This window comes from Chelonia mydas, chromosome 8, assembly GCF_015237465.2.
Source record: "Chelonia mydas isolate rCheMyd1 chromosome 8, rCheMyd1.pri.v2, whole genome shotgun sequence".
Taxonomy (NCBI): Eukaryota; Metazoa; Chordata; order Testudines; family Cheloniidae; genus Chelonia; species Chelonia mydas.
In genome coordinates, this window is record NC_057854.1 from 88109436 (window position 1) to 88131230 (window position 21795).

Sequence of the window (21795 nt, forward strand, 5' to 3'; positions counted from 1 at the left end):
CTTTCTTCAGGATGGGGGTAAGGGAAATCTCAGGGTCAAACTTCATCAAATATATATTCAAGTTGGCTGCTAATGAAAATCATTTATGATAAATTACAGCAGATACTTAAATCCATTTATTATTTATGTTAATAGATTAAAAGCTGTCAAATGCCTCTCTGTGTATTTATTCTAACACGCACACTGTCCATTGCCAGTAACTTCTGATGTCTAATTTCTAACTGCATCTAGTTAGAGTTGCAAAATCATCAAAGTGTGATTGAGGGAGTAAGGTTTTCCTTAGGGAACCTCCTTCCACCTTCTTTTATGCTAGCTAGGCCCATAGGAGATACCTGATTTATAGGTCCAAAAATCCTATTTGTTTTAATTCCTTTCAGTAAGGCTCTGAAGCTAGTCTCTGTTGTAAATGAGTGATATGGTGATACACCATCAATAAGCCTCCAGTGCTGCTGGATTACATGAGAGAGCAGCGAGTATCCTGCCCCACAGTATATAATTGTACAGTTGGCATAGTCAGCATTTATTTTCCTCAATATTTTTGGAATTAAGAAAGCATTTATTTGAGAATGGATTCAGTAAAAACTGAGCGAGAAGCTCAGGATTTGGCCCTGATTCAGGAAACACTTAAGCACAAGCTTTGGTGCTGTCCTAAGTAGAGATGCCTTCCTGGTGTACAGGGCCCCTGTGATGTATATGTTGCCAGATAGTGCTCTCTTCTTTTATTGACAAGGAAACCCAAAACAGAGAAATTAGATGGCTTCATCCCTATGAAGACACTGTAACCTGTTTTTGTTGTATTTTGTTTAATTAAAAACAAACAACATAGAAACGGCAAGTCAACTGTAGTGTTTTGTTGGAAAACCCTGTGGTGGATTAGTAAACTCAGATGGGACAGTGACATCACTTGCTTTCCTGCCCTTTAACTGAAGGAAAGGGCATGTTTTTGATTTTAGCAAAACAAACCTAAGAACCAAATCACAGAATTTTGAACAGTTTTAGTAGTACACCCCGTCTCCTGCAAGCTGTCGAAAGTGTAGTTCAGATTTCAGTTTGTGAATTCATTAATTTATTTTTTCTTTTTAATAGCTGTATCTCCATTGTGCCACAATCTCTTTGCACTATTTGAGGAGAGTAAAAAACTCTGGTATGCACCGAACCATGTCTTCAAAATAGATGACAAGACAGCACTCCGGCTCCATTATCGCATGAGGTATGTTGGGACAAATGAACGATGGATTATTTCAAGATTCCAGTGTGCATTTTTTTCCAAGAATTGTGTGGCTAGTGTAACACTTAGAGCTGAACTCAGTTTAAAACAAAAAACCCTTCACAGCAAAGTTGAGAGATTAACAACAGGAAAGGCTGAAAAGGTCTCCAGAATGTGTGCATTTGCTAGATAACCTTAAAACAACCCCAAACCACAAAGCTGTAAGTGACTGGACTAACTGAAAATTCACCATGCAAATGGCTGAGAACCATGGTCATATTGTAATGTTCTGTATTTCTGTAGCACTTTCCATCTGAGGTGTTCCAAGTGCAACTATTAATGAATTTTGCTTCACAAAATATCCCTGTGAGGTAGGAAAATACTGTTGTTATTCCTGTTGTATACACTGAGGCACTGAAAAGTTAAGGGCCAAATTCTATGTCTCCCCCTACACAGGGTAGGGGTTTCAAAATCGTTCAGCATTGGCTTAGCTTGGCTCCCATTGGATTCCCATCAACTTAAATGGGAGCAAAGTCATGCCAGTGCTTTTGAACACCCACTCTTAGCTCCAAGGGGAACTGGTGCAATTCCATGGTGGGATGGGAGAGAGCACAAGGAAAATACACAACTCTGTGCAAGGGATCTGCACATCATCAGGTTGTACTTTATTGGCAATTCCTGAGCCACAGCACATGGGGGCTGGTGGACCTGTGACTCCATGGATACACCAACCATTCCTCTCCTCTTCCTCTTAGAGGAGAGTGCATGCAGCTGTAGGAGCTACTGGGGAGCAGTTTCACCATCACTTTGCAGCCTAGGGAAGGATTTCTTCCCCTTTGGATTTGGTAGAAATTCTAGTACAGATCCCATTCATTTTTCTTCTCTGTTGTTTTCATGTTAATTGTTTCCCCTCTTGTACCAATACAGTTACTATTCAACATCCTGTACATTGAAAGTGAGGCCCTTCAATTTCAGTTTTTACCTGCTTTTGCAGAAAAGTTCCTAGGTGTTACGAAAGTCATTATTTTGTTTTTACATATAATTTGAATTTTGTAAGTGCTGGAACTCCTCAGACCTGGCTCCTCCCTCCAGAAGAAGAGAGGGCAGCTTGGAAACCAGGGTACTGAGCCTCCGTGTCTCCTTCCAGTGTGGGGAGCTGGGTCAGAAGTACTGGAATGACGCAAGCGCTGGTGTACATGTTGTTGGCAATCTCATACCTACTACATACACATTACCGGCTTTACATGATAGCACAATAGTTATTATCATTCAAAGCAAATTAAAGTTAGTTAATGCCTTTTCCTGTTAAAATGAGCTGAAAAAAACAAAACAAAACAAAACTGTATCCAACAGAACATAAGGGTTTTTTGGAAAGTTGCATTAAAAAAAACAGGAAACAAGAGTGATATTTCCCCAGAAAACTGCGCAGTTAATTTTTGTACTGAGTTTTATCTGTTTTTAAATATTTGTAATAAACCCTGATAAATTCCTGGGAAATCTTAAAATAAAAACTGAAAATGAAGAACCTTCATTACAATCTAGAGAACAAGTTTTATCTTGAGGAATAAATTTTTCCAGACTGTTTGGTCATTCTGGCATTTTCCAAGGGCAAGAGCACAAATAGTTGGGTCCCCGTTAGCTCCACTAGGCACATCTCTTAAGAACATACATTTATATACCAACATTTCCTGTTTAACTTGTCATTTTACTAAAATCAAAACCACAATCTTTTGGATTCATCTTGAGACTGGAGAAAAAATTGGCTGTAATTTGTTTGTGTGCGATGTTGCATATTTAAGTACTTATCTGAATATTTGCACCTATGCTTCATGAATTGTCACATGCACATAGTGGTGATAGAACTTACATGTGCAAACCTCCATTGTTCCAAGAAAAATCTACACACACAGGCCACTTCATCTGCATGGAGAAAAGTGCACACATTGGTAATGTAAATGCAGGCCAGGATAAGGCCCCTTTGACAGTTTGACTCTTTGAAGTTTAAGTGGGGTAGCTGTGTTAGTCTGTATCAGTAAAAACAACCAGGTGTCCTCCTGGCACCTTAGAGACTAACATGTGCTGTGTATTTATACCTGCTTACTGTATTTTCCACTCCATGCATCTGATGAAGAAGTGGGTTCTAGCCCACAAAAGCTTATTCCCAAATAAATTTGTTAGTCTCTACGGTGCCACAAGGACTCCTTGGTTTTTTTTGAAGTTTAAGGAATTCTAATCCTGAATAAATCTGTACCATGTCACAGTTGCTTTTCTGATTGGAGAAGTTTGAGGGAAAGGGAATGTATGTTATTCAGGGAAATGATCGTAATGAACAAATAGGTCTTGGCTTTTCAGAGAATAACTTTAGTGATATGTATGTATGTTAGAAAAACACAAGATTACTATAATCTGGTCTGTTCCGTTGACAGGCCTTTTCTATAAGCAGTGCTAATATCTTAATGTAAACTAATCTGAGGTTTAAACTGTTGTTATTAAATGCAGTAGATTAACACCAGATGATAATGGAATTGAGTGACTTGAATTGCTGCGAGAAGCTCTTGGGAATCTAATTGTCTCACAGAATATTAGTTGCTCTTATTTGCTTCAAGAGGTCAATCAGGTCAACCACATACCAGAAAAACCTTGTTGTTTTCTCGGTACAATAGGAACTCAGAGCAATTTCCCCTGATAGTGTTCTGTAATATTTCTGATGTGTAGTTTCTTCTTTTTAAAGGAAGAGCTTAATTTTATATTTATTTGTATCATATTCTATATAACATAAGAAAATTGCAATTCTAGGAATTTTAACCACTGACTCAAAGCATAATACTATTTTTAACTAACCACATTGCATGACTATATATTACTAATTCATAAAAAATAATTCCCCATATAATCAGATTATATTTGTATGTTTCTGCTTTGGTGAGTCAATGGTGACAATTCCCAGAATTACTTCTTATTTCTGTTATATATTATTAAAGTTGTCTGGTAGTTCCCATTGTAAGACCTTGTTTTCAGTTGCTTGTAACTTTGCCAGACTTTAACCATTTGTGCTGAAATTTTCCATGCAAGGTGTCTACCTCAGGCTGATTTTTAATTTCAGCCAAAATTGTTCAGCCATTTCTGAGAACAAAACTGGACGAAAATATATTTTGACCATGTTAAAAAATTCTGGCAACATTTTCCCAGTGAAACTCTACCCAAATTATAAGTCTTTGAAAAAAAAAATTGCAGTTTGCATATGCTCAGCGGAGACTTCATCCACACTAGGCATGCTTTAGCCCAGGGCTGAGCAGGATTTTCCCTACAAGTTGCAGCTCTGAGCTGCTGTAGGCCATGTTGGGTCCAAGCCTGGGCACTGGGTCTAAGAACATGGAGACTGTGTTCTGTGCTATCAGTGACCTCCCTGCTGGGTGCAGATAGTATGGAGGGGGAAGCTGCATATGTATGCAGAGGGGTAAGAGCTGGACTGGATGGGAGTAGATTGGGACAAAGAGCCTGGGAACTATGAGAGGAAACTGCAACTGTCTGGGCAAAGAGATTGAGTATGAACAAGTAGGGGAGGGGGAAGGAGGTGAGCGGAGACAAATCTGATGAGGAGTTGGGGTATGGAGATAGGCAAAGAGACTCGGACTAGGAGCCGGGGGGAATGCTGAGATTGGACAAGGAGTCTGGTGAGAGGTTTGGGACAGAGAGCCAGTGGAGACTGGGAACATGGCCTGGGTAGGGAGGAGAGGGTTGATTTAGAGTGGGGGAAGAGAGATCAGATGAGGAGTCAGGTGTAGGGAGTGACTGGGACTTGGATAAGAAGCCTGAGGAAAGGCAACTGGGACTGGCAAAGTGAGGAAAATAGGACTGGGAGTATGATGCAGATAATTAAAACCATCTTTAATAGAAACACCCACTGAAATGTCAAAGGTCATTATTTTCACTAATCACTAAGGGCCTGATCCTGCTTTGAGCTTCACACACACAGACATCTGAGCAGAGCTCATTGCAGAATTGGGACCTAATTTCCCCCAATGCCCACTTGATTTGTGATGCCTATGAGAAATGATTCACAGAAGATTATTTTTAACGTATGTGATGAAAAGTAAGTTGTTTTGCTCCACCCTGCTGCTAACAAGCCTCTGCTGAGTAATTGTGTAAACTTACTGCTGCCCTTCCTTCCCTTTTCTCATTTTTGTTGTTGGCTCCTTTGTTGTGTTATGCCTGAAATTAGACTAATTGGGCCACATTCTGTTTTTTTTGCACTCAAAGGCGCTTTGCACATTTTGAAGATTGTAAATTAATAATCCATAATAGGGTACAGTAATTTCCTTTTGAGTATTTTTGTGAAAAGTTTTTAGTTTTGTTCAACTGCCTGATTTACTGAGAATGTCACTAGCTTTTTCCACCAAACAAAACCCTTAACTTTATTTTAATGTAGCTTTATGCATGTGACCTTCTCTTCGGTACGTGCAGTAGTTATTGTAGTTTTCCATGTTCACTTGACCTTTAAGTACATTAAGATATCTAATCTTACCTCATTTCAACCACAAAATAGCATTCTAAGGTTACTTGTCATGCAGGTTTAGACAGACAAATGCTGTTTAAAATTCTAAAGGTTGTCAAGGGTTTGCAGAAGTCCGTGTAACAAACAAGATGGCATTCAGCGTAAGTACTGACTTTCACCCCCATTAGAAATTGTCGTTTCAGATCTCTATTAATGGTAGTCATTAGTAAACAGTGTTGAAGTAACAGTTGAATAAGGACTGGATCTGTACATGTTCAATATTTAACATTCTTACAGAGCACTCTGAAAACTTTGCACTTGGTTAAATTTGTTATATTCTTTTAAGTGGTAAGTATTTAATGAGCAAAGTAAGAATTATGGTAAAGGATGTGTTGATCCAGACCTGGTTTAACTAAGTTTTACTTAACTGAAAAATTAAATATGGATTTTTAAAATGATTTCACCTTGCATCATTTAAACTGAGATGGTTTTAAAGGAGCTTAAGGTTGGGATAGGATATGGAGGGAAGCGTTAAGGCACCCAGCTCTCATTCAGTTTCAGTGGGATTTGAATATCTCACTCTCTTTGGCTTCTTTGAAAATCCCAGCCTGAAGGTAACATTAGTAACATTCCAGCAGGCTAAGAAGTTTGTTTCAGATATGTTTTGTAAATTGATTGCATCACTTTAAAACTGGATTATTCAGATTAGTCTCACCTCTTCAATTCTGGCCTGATTTTTAGTAGCATATTTTCATGAATGCCAAGAGTTGGAGCTTTAATGGTTGGAACCACCAAAAATGAGAAATTCCAAGATATCATGTGATATACAACAATGGTCCTAGTTCAAGCAAATCTTCAGATAGTGGCAGCTAAAATCATTTTAAAATTGGTGTGTGTTTATATGGTGGGCTGCACAGGGAAGAGAGAGAATGGTGACTCAGGCTATTGTGATTTTAATGGCCAGTATTACCTACCAAAGCATAACATGAATGCTATATGCTGTTTGAACATTGAAACTATCAGAGTTTAATAATATCACTTTTCAATTGGTCCCTTAGCCTGGAATGCTGTTTTGGCACAGGTCCAGGATTTTGGGCCAATGTAATATTTTACTTGAGAGTAGAAAGATGAAAGATGTTGACTTATTGCTAGACTTTTATTTTAAACAGTTTAAAAATAGGTATCCAAAATACACTGAGGCTCCCCTCAGTTTTTAAAGTTCATCACTCTTTTTCTCAAGGTATTATTTTATGAACTGGCATGGGACAAGTGAAAATGAGCCCTCAGTCTGGAGGCATTCTCCGAAAAAACCAAAGAATTTCTATGAGAAGAAATTACTGCCAGATGGAACTCCTATGCTTGACACATCTCCAAAGAAACAAAAGAATTCCTATGAGAAGAAACTAGTGCCAGACGGAACCCCTATCCTTGATGCAAATTCGCTAGAATACCTCTTTGCACAGGTAAGATATTGTATAAAAAACCCTTAAGCCATTTCTCCTGTGGTTGGAATGGTTATATGCTTTATATGTGCTTGCATAAAACTGTCCCTTTCTCATGTTTTAAGGAACAATCTTTCCATAGAAATTAAAGGGAGAGATCCACCTCATTTATCCATGTATGATTATATCTTATGGTATATTTTCTGATACTTTGTCCAGTCTGGTTTTAAAATGTCCAATACCATGGAGCTTCCACCTTTTCTCTTGTAAAGCTATTCCTCAATTTAAAAGTGCAACCTCTGCTAGTCAACAGATAACAACATCTGGGTAATTTGGAACAGCCTGCATACCTTACTTCTAAAAAAAATTGTATGGAGTTAAAACTTTGGCAGAGTCCTGATAACAAAATTACTCAATCACAAGCTGGATTTCTTTATTTGTAGTTCCCTTTTCCCTATCTGCTGTCTCTGTTTTTTTTTTTTGTATTTATTTTTAAAGAGTGTAAGCACTTTGAGGCAGAGATCCTGTCTTCTTACAATACCTAATGCATTGCTGCCAGAAAACAAAATACAATGTTGGTAGGAGAAATTGACTATACAGAGGAAACAGGGAAATAGACCATTCATAGAGACTGAATTGGTGGAGTGCTATGAAATGCACAAAGTAAACAAACTGGAAAAAAAAGGAACATTTTGCTGTTAACATCTTTATGGTACTCTTAGGTGTTTATTGTAACTGTAGTGGCTACAAAATTTTCAGTCAGAAGTGTGACTTTCAAAGCTGACTGTCTGTTTTTAGAAGCAAGATAAGTCTGAAGAGAGCTGTTAGGGTGATAGTGTGTTGCTTAGCTGTGAAACCATAATAAAGAAAATACAACATAAACTACAGCTGAATGAACATCTGAGAAATCACTTTTGAAGGAAACAAGAGAACTGCATAAAATATATGGAGCAGAGATTTTTTTAAGGGGCATCACCCCACAATGTTTTATTCATTAAATGATCAGACATATGTCACGGTGTAGCATCGTCTGTGTAACTATTGCTTGAAAACCTTTATAATCAGGTTTATTTAAATAGGTCTTTATTTGGTTACTGTGGAAAAAAGGATGTGCATTAAACTTTTGGATGGGTCATCACCCTGGAAAACATTAGCAGACAGTGTTACAGTGTTAACAAAATGGTATTTTGGGGGACTACCATTTTTTAAAAAAGTGGAGTATAAAAATCCCAACTCCAGTATAAGTGAGAAAAAATATCACTGCCCTGAAGAATTTATAATCTGATCTTTAAGATGTGATTCAAGGAGTAACACACAGAGTGATGAGGTGAGGAAGGACAAAGTTAATGAAATAAGATCATGGCTATTCTTCACTGGATGGTAAATATCTACATGGTGCTACAAAGGTTTATTTTCTACAGTTATTTTTTTAGGCAACACTGAGGAGTGGGGGTCTTTGGAATGATTTGAGTGGGATGTGTACACCAGTGTAGGTCCCAGTCTTGCAATGAGATGCACAAGTGATCCCCTGTGACCACAATGAGTCTCATTGAAGTCACTGGAGCTCTGCAGGTACACAAGTGTTCCTGCACGTGTCACAGTGGAGGACTGGGGCTTTAGTGACGATCTAAGTATGATCTCTTTCTGTGCTACAGAAACTGCCATTGGAAAAAAACAAACCTTTTTTGTTGGGCACCGTTGTTGCTGCTTAGTTTCAAGAAGAAGATTTTAAAAGACAAGATTTTTAGCGTGAAGGTGGCCTGGATGCATCTTTATTTGTTCCATTTTATATGTCTATATCCAGGAGAAGGCAGCCCTTCCTATTTTGGAAGGCTCTGCTGCTGCTTGTGTAGGGCTATGATTTTGTTGACCCTGTTAGTGTACAGAAGATAGACTATTGCAAACATTTTTAAAGCAACTTGTTCTCTTTGCTTCCCATTAAGGGACAGTATGATTTGGTGAAGTGCCTGGCACCAGTTCGAGACCCTAAAAATGATCAGGAGGTTCATGAAATTGAAAATGAATGTCTGGGAATGGCTGTCCTTGCAATCTCTCACTATGCCATCAAAAAAAACATGAAGCTGCCAGAACTTCCCAAGGATATCAGGTTAGTCATTATAACTCTACACTCAGTACTGTGTATGCTACTGCCCTCTTCTGGATAAAATATTAGACCTGCTGAAATGTGTATGGACACTTGTCCTCCAGTGGCTGATCCGACAGAGGATATAAGCCAGTGATGGGCAACCTTCTGCCCATGGGCTGCATGCGGCCCATCAGGATAATCCACTGGCGGGCCGCCAGACAGTTGGTTTACATTTGCACGGCCGCTCGCAGCTCCCGTAGCCACGGTTCACCGTTCCCAGCCAATGGGAGCTGTGGGAAGTGGCGCAGGCCGCAGGGACGTGCTGGATTCTGCTTCCCGCAACTCTCATTGGCTGGGAACGGCGGCCACTGGGATCTGTGGGCAGCCGTGCAAATGTAAACAGTCTGGCAGCCTGCTAGCGGATTACCTGACGGGCCACATGCAACCCGTGGGCTGCAGGTTGCCCACCACTGATATAAGCCCTGATGTTACTACAGCTAAAAGCAATTCTTTTTTAGCCCTTGTGGTAAGGATATGTAATTAGAAGATGCCCTTGAGTTCTGTTACCTGCTGGCTACAGTGATTTTATGAAGCCACAGCATAAGTGACAACCATAAAGTCCTGAGTATTGATGGAATCCATATAACTTCAACATGTCAGTTGTTATAGCAATAGATGATTCAGAAGTAGTACCTTTATTAACTAGTAGGCTGCCAATGGTAAATTGAACATCATAACCTTTAAATCTATGTTAGTAATGATTTAGTTTCATGTAGTGTAGTCAAATTTGCTTTTCTTACCACTTCATGTTAGTTAATGGTATATTGTGGTTTTAATTTCAGTTTGCAATATAATTAAATATATTTACTTGATTATAATTACAACTCTGTTTAAGTAGGTGGTTATAATGTTAGTTTCTTGCCCAAGCAAATGTCAATTTCTCAAAGGCTATATCAAAGGTTAAGGTCAAAATTCTCAAAAGTTTACGTCCATATTTAGGCACCTAAATATGTGGCTCGAGTGGCAGAGGCGGTGGAGTATCCACCATTTCTCTTGATTTCATTTGGTAACTTTGGGCACCAAACTCAGAATTTTTTTTCCCTAAAGTAGTGAAAAAAAACCCTGCAGTTTAAATACTTTGTTACTGTGTATTTTAATTGTTAACTGTCCCTTAAATGCTTTGTTACTATGTATCTTAATGAGATAATACTGATTTGAGACAGCTCCCTACATTTTTCTGAGGTTTTCAGATGTTTACTTATTGTCTGTATCTGTGTCAGGTAAAAAACTGGGCAATTATATCACGTGTTATGAAACGGTTTCTGTGGTATTACTATTAAATGCACTATGAAACTTTGCATGTGTTTTCTGTAAGTTACTTTTACAGTAAACCAACTGCAGTTTTATAACGGAAAATTGAGGTAGCAATATTAATATTCCATCGTTTTTTTCTAGTTATAAACGTTATATTCCTGAAACTTTGAACAAGACCATCAGACAAAGGAATATCTTAACCAGAATTCGGATAAACAATGTTTTCAAGGATTTCCTTAAGGAGTTTAACAATAAAACCATTTGCGACAGCAGTGTCTCTCCACATGATCTGAAGGTTAAATACTTATCAACAATGGAGACTTTAACTAAGCATTACGGAGCAGAAATTTTTGAGACTTCATCATTGCAGATTTTAACAGAGAATGAAAAACATGGATTTAATTTTGGAGACAATGGGATCATCCCACAGTATGAAGTGATGGTGACGGGAAACAATGGAATACAGTGGAGGCGCAAACCAAGTGTGAGTGTCCATTCACAGACAAAAAGACTGAGGTTATTTGGGGTGGGGGAAAACCAGGCTGCAAAAAACTTGAATCTATTTTGGAAAATTAGTTAATTGAGAAGTTTCACCTTCAGACTCTTTGGTTTGTTTAGTACCGTTCCTGTCATGCCTTTTAAATGGTTAGCAGAACTCAATAGTCCTTTGCAAGTGGGAAACGTACTAGCTTTTGCCTCGAGAAAAACTTCGTTGTAACCTTGTTTAGATCATAATTGAAATAAGTGCAGCGGTCACCGAAACATTTTTCTGTATTGTAAAACCTCCTTGTGGTTTGATCAATTCGTAGTTTTTGCACAAAATGAGATTACTAATTTGGAAAGGAAGGGCGTGGTAGGTCAGTGGCAAAATTGCATTAGGAAACTGGCAGAAAGCCTGCCTTTGATCAGCATGGGTTCTTTGCTTTTGTGAGTGCTAGAAGTCAGAATGACAGGTTTCAGAGTAGCAGCCGTGTTAGTCTGTATTCGCAAAAAGAAAAGATGAATGCAGATGGACACAGATGAATGCATCCGATGAAGTGAGCTGTTGCTCACGAAAGTTTATGCTCAAATAAATCTGTTAGTCTCTAAGCTGCCACAAGTCCTCCTTTTGTTTTTGAGAAGTCAGAATGAAAATTAATACCTGTACCAAATCAGCCAAACCAGATATTGCTCTGTAGGATTTCAAAAGCGGGATTTATGCAAATATTCTGTACCCGTCCAAGTGATGAAAGGTGTGTGTGTGCGCAAATGAATCAAACAGTAAATTGTGTTTCTGAAGTCAGCTGTATTTAAAATGCTGCTCTCAATATCAACGTTCATAAATAAGGCCACCTTTCATAACTACATGTATACTGTGCCCGCACACAGATTTACAGTTATGCCAAAAAGGGGGCCAATGGAGGACAAAGGACTATGTCAAACTGCCTTGTAGGTCTGCATTTTGGACCCTGTCCTGTGGGTTTGGAAAGTGCTTGGCACATTCTAGGAACTTCAACCTCAATTGTGGTTGAAATGAAAATGTATTTATAATATAACTAAGTGGGAAGATGCATATGCAGGAGTGCAGAGGACAGGGAATATGCTCATTCGTCTTGGCAAGTTAACCGTGAAAAACCTTTATCTAATTACTAGTTAAAGATCCTCCTTGTGGCATAATAAATATGGTGGATTACTTATGATCTCTCAAAAGATTGTTTTATAGTGTTATCTGTATATCTGTTTTATAGTTATCTGTGTGTACGCCACAGACAGAATTCCAGTAGATATCAATGGAGAGTTCATGCATATCTTGAGTTTTGAACTGAGTTTTTGTAATACTTGTTAATTACTTTGCAGACATTAACTAACCTTTGTTACCCTTAAGTACTATGTAGATAGCATTATCCCGGTTTTACTGATGGAGAAAGAGAAAGGTTAACTGACATGTCAAAGGTTGCACAATGAATTGTTGGCAAAACTAGGCTTAGAATTTGTGACACTCCTCCTGGCGCCCAGAGCTGTGAATCACCCTGTTACCACATGCCTCCAGAGCAAGGGAGTCTTGTCTGTACCAGCTGGATATTTAAGTCCCTAACACAACCAGCTTGTCAGCCACCGAAGCACGCTCCGCAGAGCTACACAGCGCTGTCTTTACCTTGCAGGTTGACAACACAAGGACCCCAGCTCCTGAGTCCTTTCAAAGTGTCCCCCTGTAGTATCCAGCCCCTAGTCACTGGATACCCACAGAAATCCCAGATCCCCCGTTCTCAAAGGAACAGTGTACCTCTGTTTATCAGTTTTATCTTAGACCACTGCCCCTGTATTATACACAGCACATGAGTACAATTATCAAACAGAAGGAAGTTTATTTAAGAAAGAATAGAGATTCAAATAAAAACCAGTGTAAGAGATGGGAACAAATGATTACATATAAAACAAAATCATAACATGTTTTCTAGAGGCTAAACTAACAGGTTTAACCTCTTGTCTAAAGAAGCATATCTCACCCAAAGTTCTCTCTAGCATTTTCAATCAAGCTGCTTACTTCCTCCTGTTACTTTTCTCTCTGAAGCTTATACAGGCCTATATTAGCATTCAGTTCAGATGTGTGGGAGGAGACCATTGTGAACTATACAATACTGAATTTACATGTAAACAGCCAGCTAGATAAACATTTCTTGTGTGACAGAAAATCTATTTTTCATCTTTGCTGGTGGCCAGTCCCTTGAGGCAGACTTTAAGAGCATAATTTCCAGCATAAATACATACCGGTAACTCCTTGCATAGCATCTTTACATACATTTCACAGTAATGTTGATGCCCAGAGTGTCACAAGCTTTTATTAGAGACCTTGTATGATACTCTTTGGTGAACTCTGATGTGAATACCAGACTTGGGATTCCTGTACCCTTATGTGCTCCATACACCCTCTTCTAGTTCGAATCAAGAGGTTCCTCAGTCACAGAATGTATGAATTATTTGCTCTCAATCCTGTTTCACTGAATAGTCTTTTTGAGAATGAATGTCCTCATAAAATACACATTAAAGACATGACTGACCTGTTAATTCTGAGGGCAATGGTTTGAAATATCCATCCAAGAGTAATTTTAGCATGAAAATGTATCTTCAACACTTAAAAAATATTTATCTGGTACTTTCATTCCAAAATGTTTGCAGGTTGTACAGCCTGAGAGAGAGAAACATAATAAACTAAAGAGGAAAAAATCAGACAGCAAAAACAAGAAGGATGAAGAAAAAAACAAAATCCGAGAGGAATGGAACAATTTTTCATATTTTCCTGAAATCACACTCCTTGTCATAAAGGAGTCCACAGTCAATATTAAGAAGCAGAACCACGAAAAGATGGTAAGGGCGTAGGTGCGGTAAGCTCTTTTCTAGCAGACGGATGAGCTAATGAGACAGTATTGCTGGACAAAAGTGGTGCCATTAATATCATCATTCCTGTTATTTATCTAATGGGTACCAAACATTGTAATGTCAACAATTTGTGTTTAAAAAAAAAAAAGTGCTCTGGTTTGAAGAACAAATTGATAAACAACATCTTTCTTCCCCAAAGCTATGCAGCTGTGCACGTGTCACTATCCATACCACAACACTTGTTTTTATCCCCATCCAAGCCCCCCCAATATGTGGTAAACAACCCCACCACACTTCATAGTTAGTTCTCTGTGACCTCCCTGGATGCATCTTGGCAAGAGAAAAGCAGCGTGGAGGAAGAAGAGAAACAGCAATGAGTATGGAGGGAGAGGAGACCAAGAGAAAGATCTGGTGGGGAAGAGGCAAGAGAACACCAGCAAACATAGGAATAATGGGACTCCTCAATGAGAGTACCCTGACCTTTTCCTCCCGCTGAGCATTATTTTGGATGCCAGAATTTAGAAAGGAACTATCAAAACATGTGTGCCTCCGAATCCAGTGTGGCCCTCCCACATGCTCCTGAGAAGTCCTTTTGAATCAGAGGGACCCACATGGGTGCCAGACTCTGCACTCGTGGATCTCACTGGAGAGTTAGGGTGTGTGTGTAGCTCACCATAAACCATCTGCTCACCCATGCTAACCAGTCAAAAAGATATCTGGGGATGTATGATGGTCATTGTTGCCCTTCTAAATATTTCTTTGTGCCGTAGGTACTCGGATAACATTTTGCCTTGCCCTTTGAAAAATCCTCGGGAAAACAGTAGCATACATAAATTCCCAGATTCTAACCCTCTCCTTCTCTCCTTTATTAATTTTTTAACTGAGCTGCAATAATTCTTGACTAAAATATCTTCTTTATTCTAGGAATTAAAACTTTCTTCACATGAGGAGGCCTTGTCATTTGCATCTTTAGTAGATGGATACTTCAGACTTACTGCAGATGCCCACCTCTATCTCTGCACTGATGTAGCTCCACCTTTGATAGTGCACAACATAAAAAACGGCTGCCATGGACCCATTTGGTTAGTTTAAATGCATTTATCCCCTCCTAGAGCCATAGCACTACCCTGAACTAACTGAGGAAATTGAGAAATTTAGGAGGGTTCTTGACTAGCAGGGATTTGCTAGCAAAGGATTGTAGGGTGACTTAATTGATGATGAACAAGACTGCTGGAAACCAGCATTTATTTTTACAGTGCCAAACTGTTTCTCAGATATTTGCATGTTCAGTTTGAGACAATTTGTTAAAATGTTGCTAAGACGGGAGAGAAGGAGAACAACATCTGGTGTAAGTCATTTGAAACTGTAGGGTAGGATTTTCAGAAGCACTTACTGCTGGCCTAACTCTTCTGTTATTGAAGTGAACAATAAAATGGCAATACTCCCAGCAGAGTAAGGCCACTGCTGAGCGCCTGTAAAAATCACACTCACAGTGTCTTTATCTTCTGCATTGTGCTATTCTACATTTCCAAGAGCCCTGCTTGTCTGCAGAGATGTTTTGTTTTTATAGTTCTACAGGCCATTACAAGTGACATGCACACAATGTTTTCTTATGTAGTCTGTACTTTCATTTTTTGTGCTGTTTTTTAAACTATAAACCCAGGAATCCTGACTTCCTCTCCAAACTAACCACTTCTTCCTGGGTTCTACTTTTAGCTTTGCCACTGACTACATGGAGTAACTGGGTACTGATTCTCTGGACCTCATTTTACTCATCTGTAAAATGAAAATGTTTACTTATCTCATAGGAGCAGGTGACGGCTTAATTCATTAATGTCTATAGAGCACTTTGGCAGGGTCTCCACTAGAGTTGAACTATTGCTAATTGAACTGCACGTACATCCCCAAATGGTGAAGTGTGTCAACCCCAGCCAAGAAATCTTTGTATGCAAATACAAAGTGATGGTATTCTCATTTTTATTGCAGTTGAAGGAATTATCTCATTTCTTCCTTTGTTTTTGCCATCCCATTGTTTTTTCCTCTTGTGTTCCCAGTCATAAAGCATATTTTTATTTTAGATTAAAAATAGTGTCCATAAGAGACTGTAGTGTGTGCACGTCACTTGTAATAGGCTACAACTACATATGAAAGCATAATGGCAACTGTTCCTGCAGACAGGCGTAGTTCTTCAAAATTTGAAGGTGCAACAAACAGAAAACAAAGCTATTACATGCATACAGTTCTGGAAGCTTGTTAACAAATTAAGGTGTGTATACATGCACACAGTATAAAGTATGTTTTAATAGTGTAAGTGCTTGTATAATGCAGTTGCTCATTCTTGTTCTAAAGTGTAGATTTCAGAGGACATTTGATTAAAATAGCTTTGGAATGTAACTGCTCATTTGCCCATTATACTCATTCTTGTGTTAACTGTTTCAGCACAGAGTATGCCATCAACAAATTGAGACAAGAAGGGAATGAGGAGGGAATGTATGTGCTGAGGTGGAGCTGTACAGACTTTAATCACATCCTCATGACAGTGACGTGTTCTGAAATCTCACAGGTATGTTGGGACACATCACTAAATGAAGTTACAAGCATCACACACGGTGCTGGAGTCAGGTAAAGGCTATAACTCCTCATGATCCATATACATGTAATTCGGTAGCTTAGTGCACGTGATCCTGTCTGACTCTAACAACTGGCCCCAATAGCCACAACAGCCTGCTTACTCACAGGGTAAATCTCCATGAGTACCTGAACCAGTCTGACAGGGATACCACAGTTTATGCAGAATTCCCACTGGGACTCCACGCAGGAGGGCATGTGAGTGACAGATCCAAAATGATGCTTTTGTTGGATGAAATATATGCTCAAAGATCTGCAGAAGGAAGAGTGACTGTCAGAGTTCCTCACTCTATCCAAAATGTTTCTTTAGGTGGTTTTCTGGACAAGTGATAGAGACATTAGATGAGGGTTGTTTGCCTGGATCTATATAAGAGGCATTGGACAAGGCATCATACAGGAAGTTAACAATGTACAGTATTTTGGAAGAAGTGACAGAATGATAAACTGGATAGAAAATTGGTTGTAGACAAATGTTGGGAAGTCAGGCAGTCACTTATTAAGTGGGTCCTTCAAGGGTCATTGCTGGGCTCATTTCTTTAAGGTTAGAATTTGGCCCCAAGCTATGCATGTACAACTCCCATTGACTTCAGTGGCAATTGCGTCGATGGATCTGAAAGCAGAATTGGTCCAGAGTTGTTAAAATTAACTACAGAAAGGAATGGTACTATATATAGGAGATGATGGTGCTCAGATGCTGCAGTGATTAGGACCATGTGAGTAAGTGACTGGATGGACCACTTAAAAGAACCAAACTAGGAGGTACTTTCCAAAACTACTCAAGAATTTGAGCCATGTAGGGAATTGGGAGGAAAATGGCAAATGGAATTCCACAATATAAAATAACTAAGTGTGGTACATATGGGGGATTGAATGGGACAAGCAAATATATATACAGTGCCCTCTTCTGCAGGGTTTATCTTCAGATGGGAGTAAGGAAAGCTGCAGCAGAGGGCACACCCATAGGTAACAGAAATAGGAAAAAAACGAATGGGGTGTAGGAGAGGTAAGGACATCAGTGAGTAACGCTTGAAAGTAGGACTGCAGGATATAATAGATGCAAGGAAGGTAAAATTATGTAAAATTTCCACAACAGTTTTACATTCCACAATAAACACTTTGTCCAAACCATAGGAACAGCCATGGGTATAAGGATGGCTCCCCAATATACCAACCCCATGGGCTACCTTGAAGAAGAATTTCTGGACACATGCACCATGAAACCAATTATAAACCTGAGATACATTGAGGATATTTTCATCCTCTGGACAGACAAGCTAAACTCCCTTAGATTTCCACCATAACTTCAACAATCACCACCCATCCATTAAACTCTCTAGAACACTCCTACGCTAGCAGCTCCTTTCTGAAGACCATGATCAGCTTCAAGAATAGAAACCTATAGACAGCTATATACAAGAAACCCACGGATCACCACACTACTTTCACAGGTCCAGCAACCACCCCAAAAGATACCAAGAAATCTGTTATCTTCAGCCAGACACTCAGATACCTCAGAATGTGCTCTGAGGAGAAAGTGTGGGATGTACACTTTAACACACTTAAAACTGCCTTCACCAAACAGGGACACCAGAGAAATAGATCGCATCATGGATATCCCAAATACACTGAGAGAACCTTCTTCAATACAAAAATAAAACCCTCTTCAACCACACACCCTTAGTCATCATCTACCATCCCTCACTGAAACCCATACAAGGTATCATCAAACAATTACAACCCATACTCAGTGGGGATCGCATCCTGAAAGAAATCTTTCCTGACCCCTCTCTTCTAGCCTTCAAACAACTCCCCCAACATCTCCAAGCTTATCGTCAGAAGCAGGGTCCGCACAGACCAGGACACACCAACTCAAAGCAGCACTCGACTTCACCAGAACAACAGATGCAAAACCCGTAGATGTCTGTCTAGTGCTGCAATGATGAACACTCCCCACAACACACCTTTCAAGATGCATGAGTCCTACATGTGCCAGTCACAACATGTGGTCTACCTCATCCAGTGCATTAAATGCCCCAATAACAACTATGTGGGTGAAACCAGACAATAACTATGCTCTCAAACGAACTCATATAGAAAAATGATAAAAGACAAAAACACCCTATCACCTGTGAGCGAACACGTTTTACAAAGCAATCACGCTATAGTGGACCTCTCAGTCCTCATCCTTAAATGAAACCTGTGCAACACCTGCAAAAGATGAGCCTCGGAGCTTAAATTCATAACTTTGCTAAAAATCATGGATTGAATAGAAATGCTGGATTTATGCTTTTTATGCTTATTACAACAGTCTGTAATCCCCTACCATTCCCCCCCCGCCCCCGCCTCCCCCGCCCGCTTCCCTGGCCCTAAAGAACAACTCTGTGTAAGCGTTAAAGCTTGTCTCTCTCACCAACAGAAAAAGATAAATATATTACCTCACCCACCTGGTCTCTCTAATATCCTGGGACCAACATGGCTACAACACTGCATACAGCTTTTGTATAGCAACACATTTTACAGAAGTGGGTGATCATTATTTCCCTTGTACAGATGAGGAAGTTGAGGCCCTATGTGAAGTTTGTCTCGGAAAACTAGGAGAACCTTATTGCAAATGTACAAATACTGTAGAGACTTGAAGAAGAATCACACCCAGAGATCTAGTATGTAGCAGTTCAGGCTAAAAGATGGCGGGGGAGGGGGGGTAAAATTTCAAAGCCACAGGTCATAGGTACCTACAATTGAAAATGTACTCCCAGGATATGGACTGCAACTGGAGAACTTATTCAGGTTTGAGGTTTAAAAGGGCTTTTCCCCTCAGCATCTGGAACAGTCTATCCTGCATTATAGCAAGTCGAACCATCATTTGTGCATTTAAAGTTATTTTAGGAAAGATTTATATTTTGAGACATAAGTCCAAATTCTGCAGCCCTTAATTGACACTATTAGGAATTTTACTCCATTAAGGATTGGGGAAATTGGCCCCATTATATTTTTAGTATATGGCACTTTAAAAACAGAGGCTTTAAGTTGGCATGGGTAGATTTATAGTGCTAAATTGGTCCCTGGTTTAATTTCACTGGCTTCTTTGGGCTCTCATCAGGGATGAATTTAGCCCCAGATGTGCTTGTCAGCTCCTATGACCTATTGTTTCATTTTTCTGATTAACATTTTGCCTTTTTTTCCCCTAAAATAGCAAAGGTTAAATGAGTCGATCCAGTACAAGAACTTCCAGATCGAGGTGACAAAAGACGGTTGCTTCCTTCATGGCTCAAATAAGTTTTTCCCATCTTTAAAAGAACTGATGGATCACTTGAAGGGACAGACCCTTAGAACGGACAACATAAGCTTTACACTGAAGAGATGCTGCCAGCCAAAACCAAAAGGTAGCAACTCTCTCTTCAGACTTTGTTCTAGCGAAGCTGAAGGCATTTCTGATCACAGAGGGACTTTGCATTTTGTTCTGTTTTTAAATTAATTTTTGACAGATTTAAAAATAAATTTAAAAATATCCTACTTGTTTCAGGGGGGAAAAACCGTTTTTAATAAAAAAGACTAAGTACTTCATAGTACTGCAAGTACGACGAACAGATTATTTTTTGAGAACTGTGTGATCTCAGCACAGGATGCTCAAGGACTGTTGCTAATTGTGCACAAATTATGCTAGCAGTTTTAAAAGTAAGTAGCACATTGCCTTCAGCATGTAAATAACCAGCCCCGTAGTATCAACAGTAGAATACTAATTTTAATATAGCTCTTAGAGGTTTTTAAAAAAAATCTCACACATGACTCATAATGAGTCATGTGTTTAAATACCTCTTAATATTGTAAAATGTAAGCAGTAATCATTTACTGGCTTTCCCCACCCCCAGCAAAAGACACATGCACCAAGCAGGGGTTCTGCCATCCACTGTGTTCTTTGTTCTACCAAAGAAAGCATGCAGGGCGGAATGTCATGTTTACAACCTTTTGTTTAAATATCACTTGCTCTTGAGGTCAAGTGTTTAATAATAAATAATAATAATAATAATTAAAAGAGAGAAACAAAGGGGTTGATCCTGAAGCCATTACTCAGATAGAACACACTTCGAAGTCATTGGGAATTTTGTCTGAGCAAGGACTTCAGACTTTGCTTTAAAATTGGTTATGGGAGTAGAACGGAACTTTGCGCAGTGTGTTGTGAATTTCATTAAAGTCACTTTATAAAAAGTGTACAAATTACTTGTAGCTGAACTTTATGAAAGAGGAAGGACGTGGTGTGGTCCTGTTGATCAGATAATGATTTCCTGTTAGAATAAGGGGAATAACTGAGATAAAGTAGCTACCTTTTTAGTTTGTGAAAAGTTTAGACAAATATAATTTGTACATATGAGAGGCATGTTGCCCTGCTTATGTAACAACATTGACAGTGCTTCAGAAACTAAAGCCAGGGGTGGCCAGCCTGAGCCTGAGAAGGAGTCAGAATTTACCAATGTACTTTGCCAAAGAGCCACAGTAATACGTCAGCAGCTCCCTTCCCTGCCCCGCTCACAGCGCCTCCCACCCACCAGCAGTCCTGCTGATCAGCGCCTCCCCCTCCCTCCCCACACCTCCTGATCAGCCGTATTGTGACATGCCGGAGGCTCTGGGGGGGGAGGGGGGGGAGGGGGAGGAGCAAGGGCATGAAGGCTATGGGGAGGGCGTGGAGTGGGGGCAGGGCCTGTGCAGGGGCAGGGCCTGTGCAGAGCCAGGGGTTGAGCAGTGAGCACCCTCTGGCATATTGGAAAGTTGGCACCTGTAGCTCCAGGTGCCTATACAAGGAGCCGCATATTCACTTCTGAAGAGCCGCAGGTGGCTCCGGAGCCACACGTTGGCTACCCCTGAACTAAAGTAACAATATTAATTGTCTGGAGCACTGAGGGATTAATGCAATTACATTTTAAACAGCCTAAATTCTTGAGATACTTTCTGCAGTTGTAGTAATTGTAATATTATAGGAGGGTAAACTTGTATCTCCTGCTCACCCAAGACCCCCACTGACTTCATCAGAGTTGCATCTGTTTACGCGAGTGTAAATTTGTCTTTGGACCTTGATGGGAACTCTTGTTGCAAGGTCCTGAAGGTTCACTGTTCTGTCTCTCCCCTTCCGGTTTGCCTTTTTAAAAATTAAAAAAAAAAAATCTTAGGTTTGTAAAGAAATTTTGGTGTGAAATGAAAAGAATTTTTCAGTCTTAGCTCTGTATAACCTTCCTAAAGTATTGTAAGTATGCAGAGTCATCATCTGACCTTG

At 39.6% G+C, this 21795-nt stretch overlaps 1 protein-coding gene across 5 annotated transcripts in view; it reads left to right on the forward strand.

Annotated features, from left to right (window-relative positions):
• Nucleotides 1-21795, forward strand: part of JAK1 (Janus kinase 1) — a 105712-nt gene that overhangs the window by 65748 nt on the left and 18169 nt on the right. For all 5 annotated transcript variants that reach the window (XM_037907909.2, XM_037907910.2, XM_043521546.1 and 2 more), the window contains 8 exons: nt 1087-1210; nt 6943-7165; nt 9088-9251; nt 10686-11028; nt 13701-13889; nt 14826-14983; nt 16341-16464; nt 19723-19912. In XM_037907909.2, coding sequence (XP_037763837.1) covers nt 1087-1210; nt 6943-7165; nt 9088-9251; nt 10686-11028; nt 13701-13889; nt 14826-14983; nt 16341-16464; nt 19723-19912 — 1515 coding nt within the window. The remainder of the gene's footprint in view (nt 1-1086; nt 1211-6942; nt 7166-9087; nt 9252-10685; nt 11029-13700; nt 13890-14825; nt 14984-16340; nt 16465-19722; nt 19913-21795) is intronic.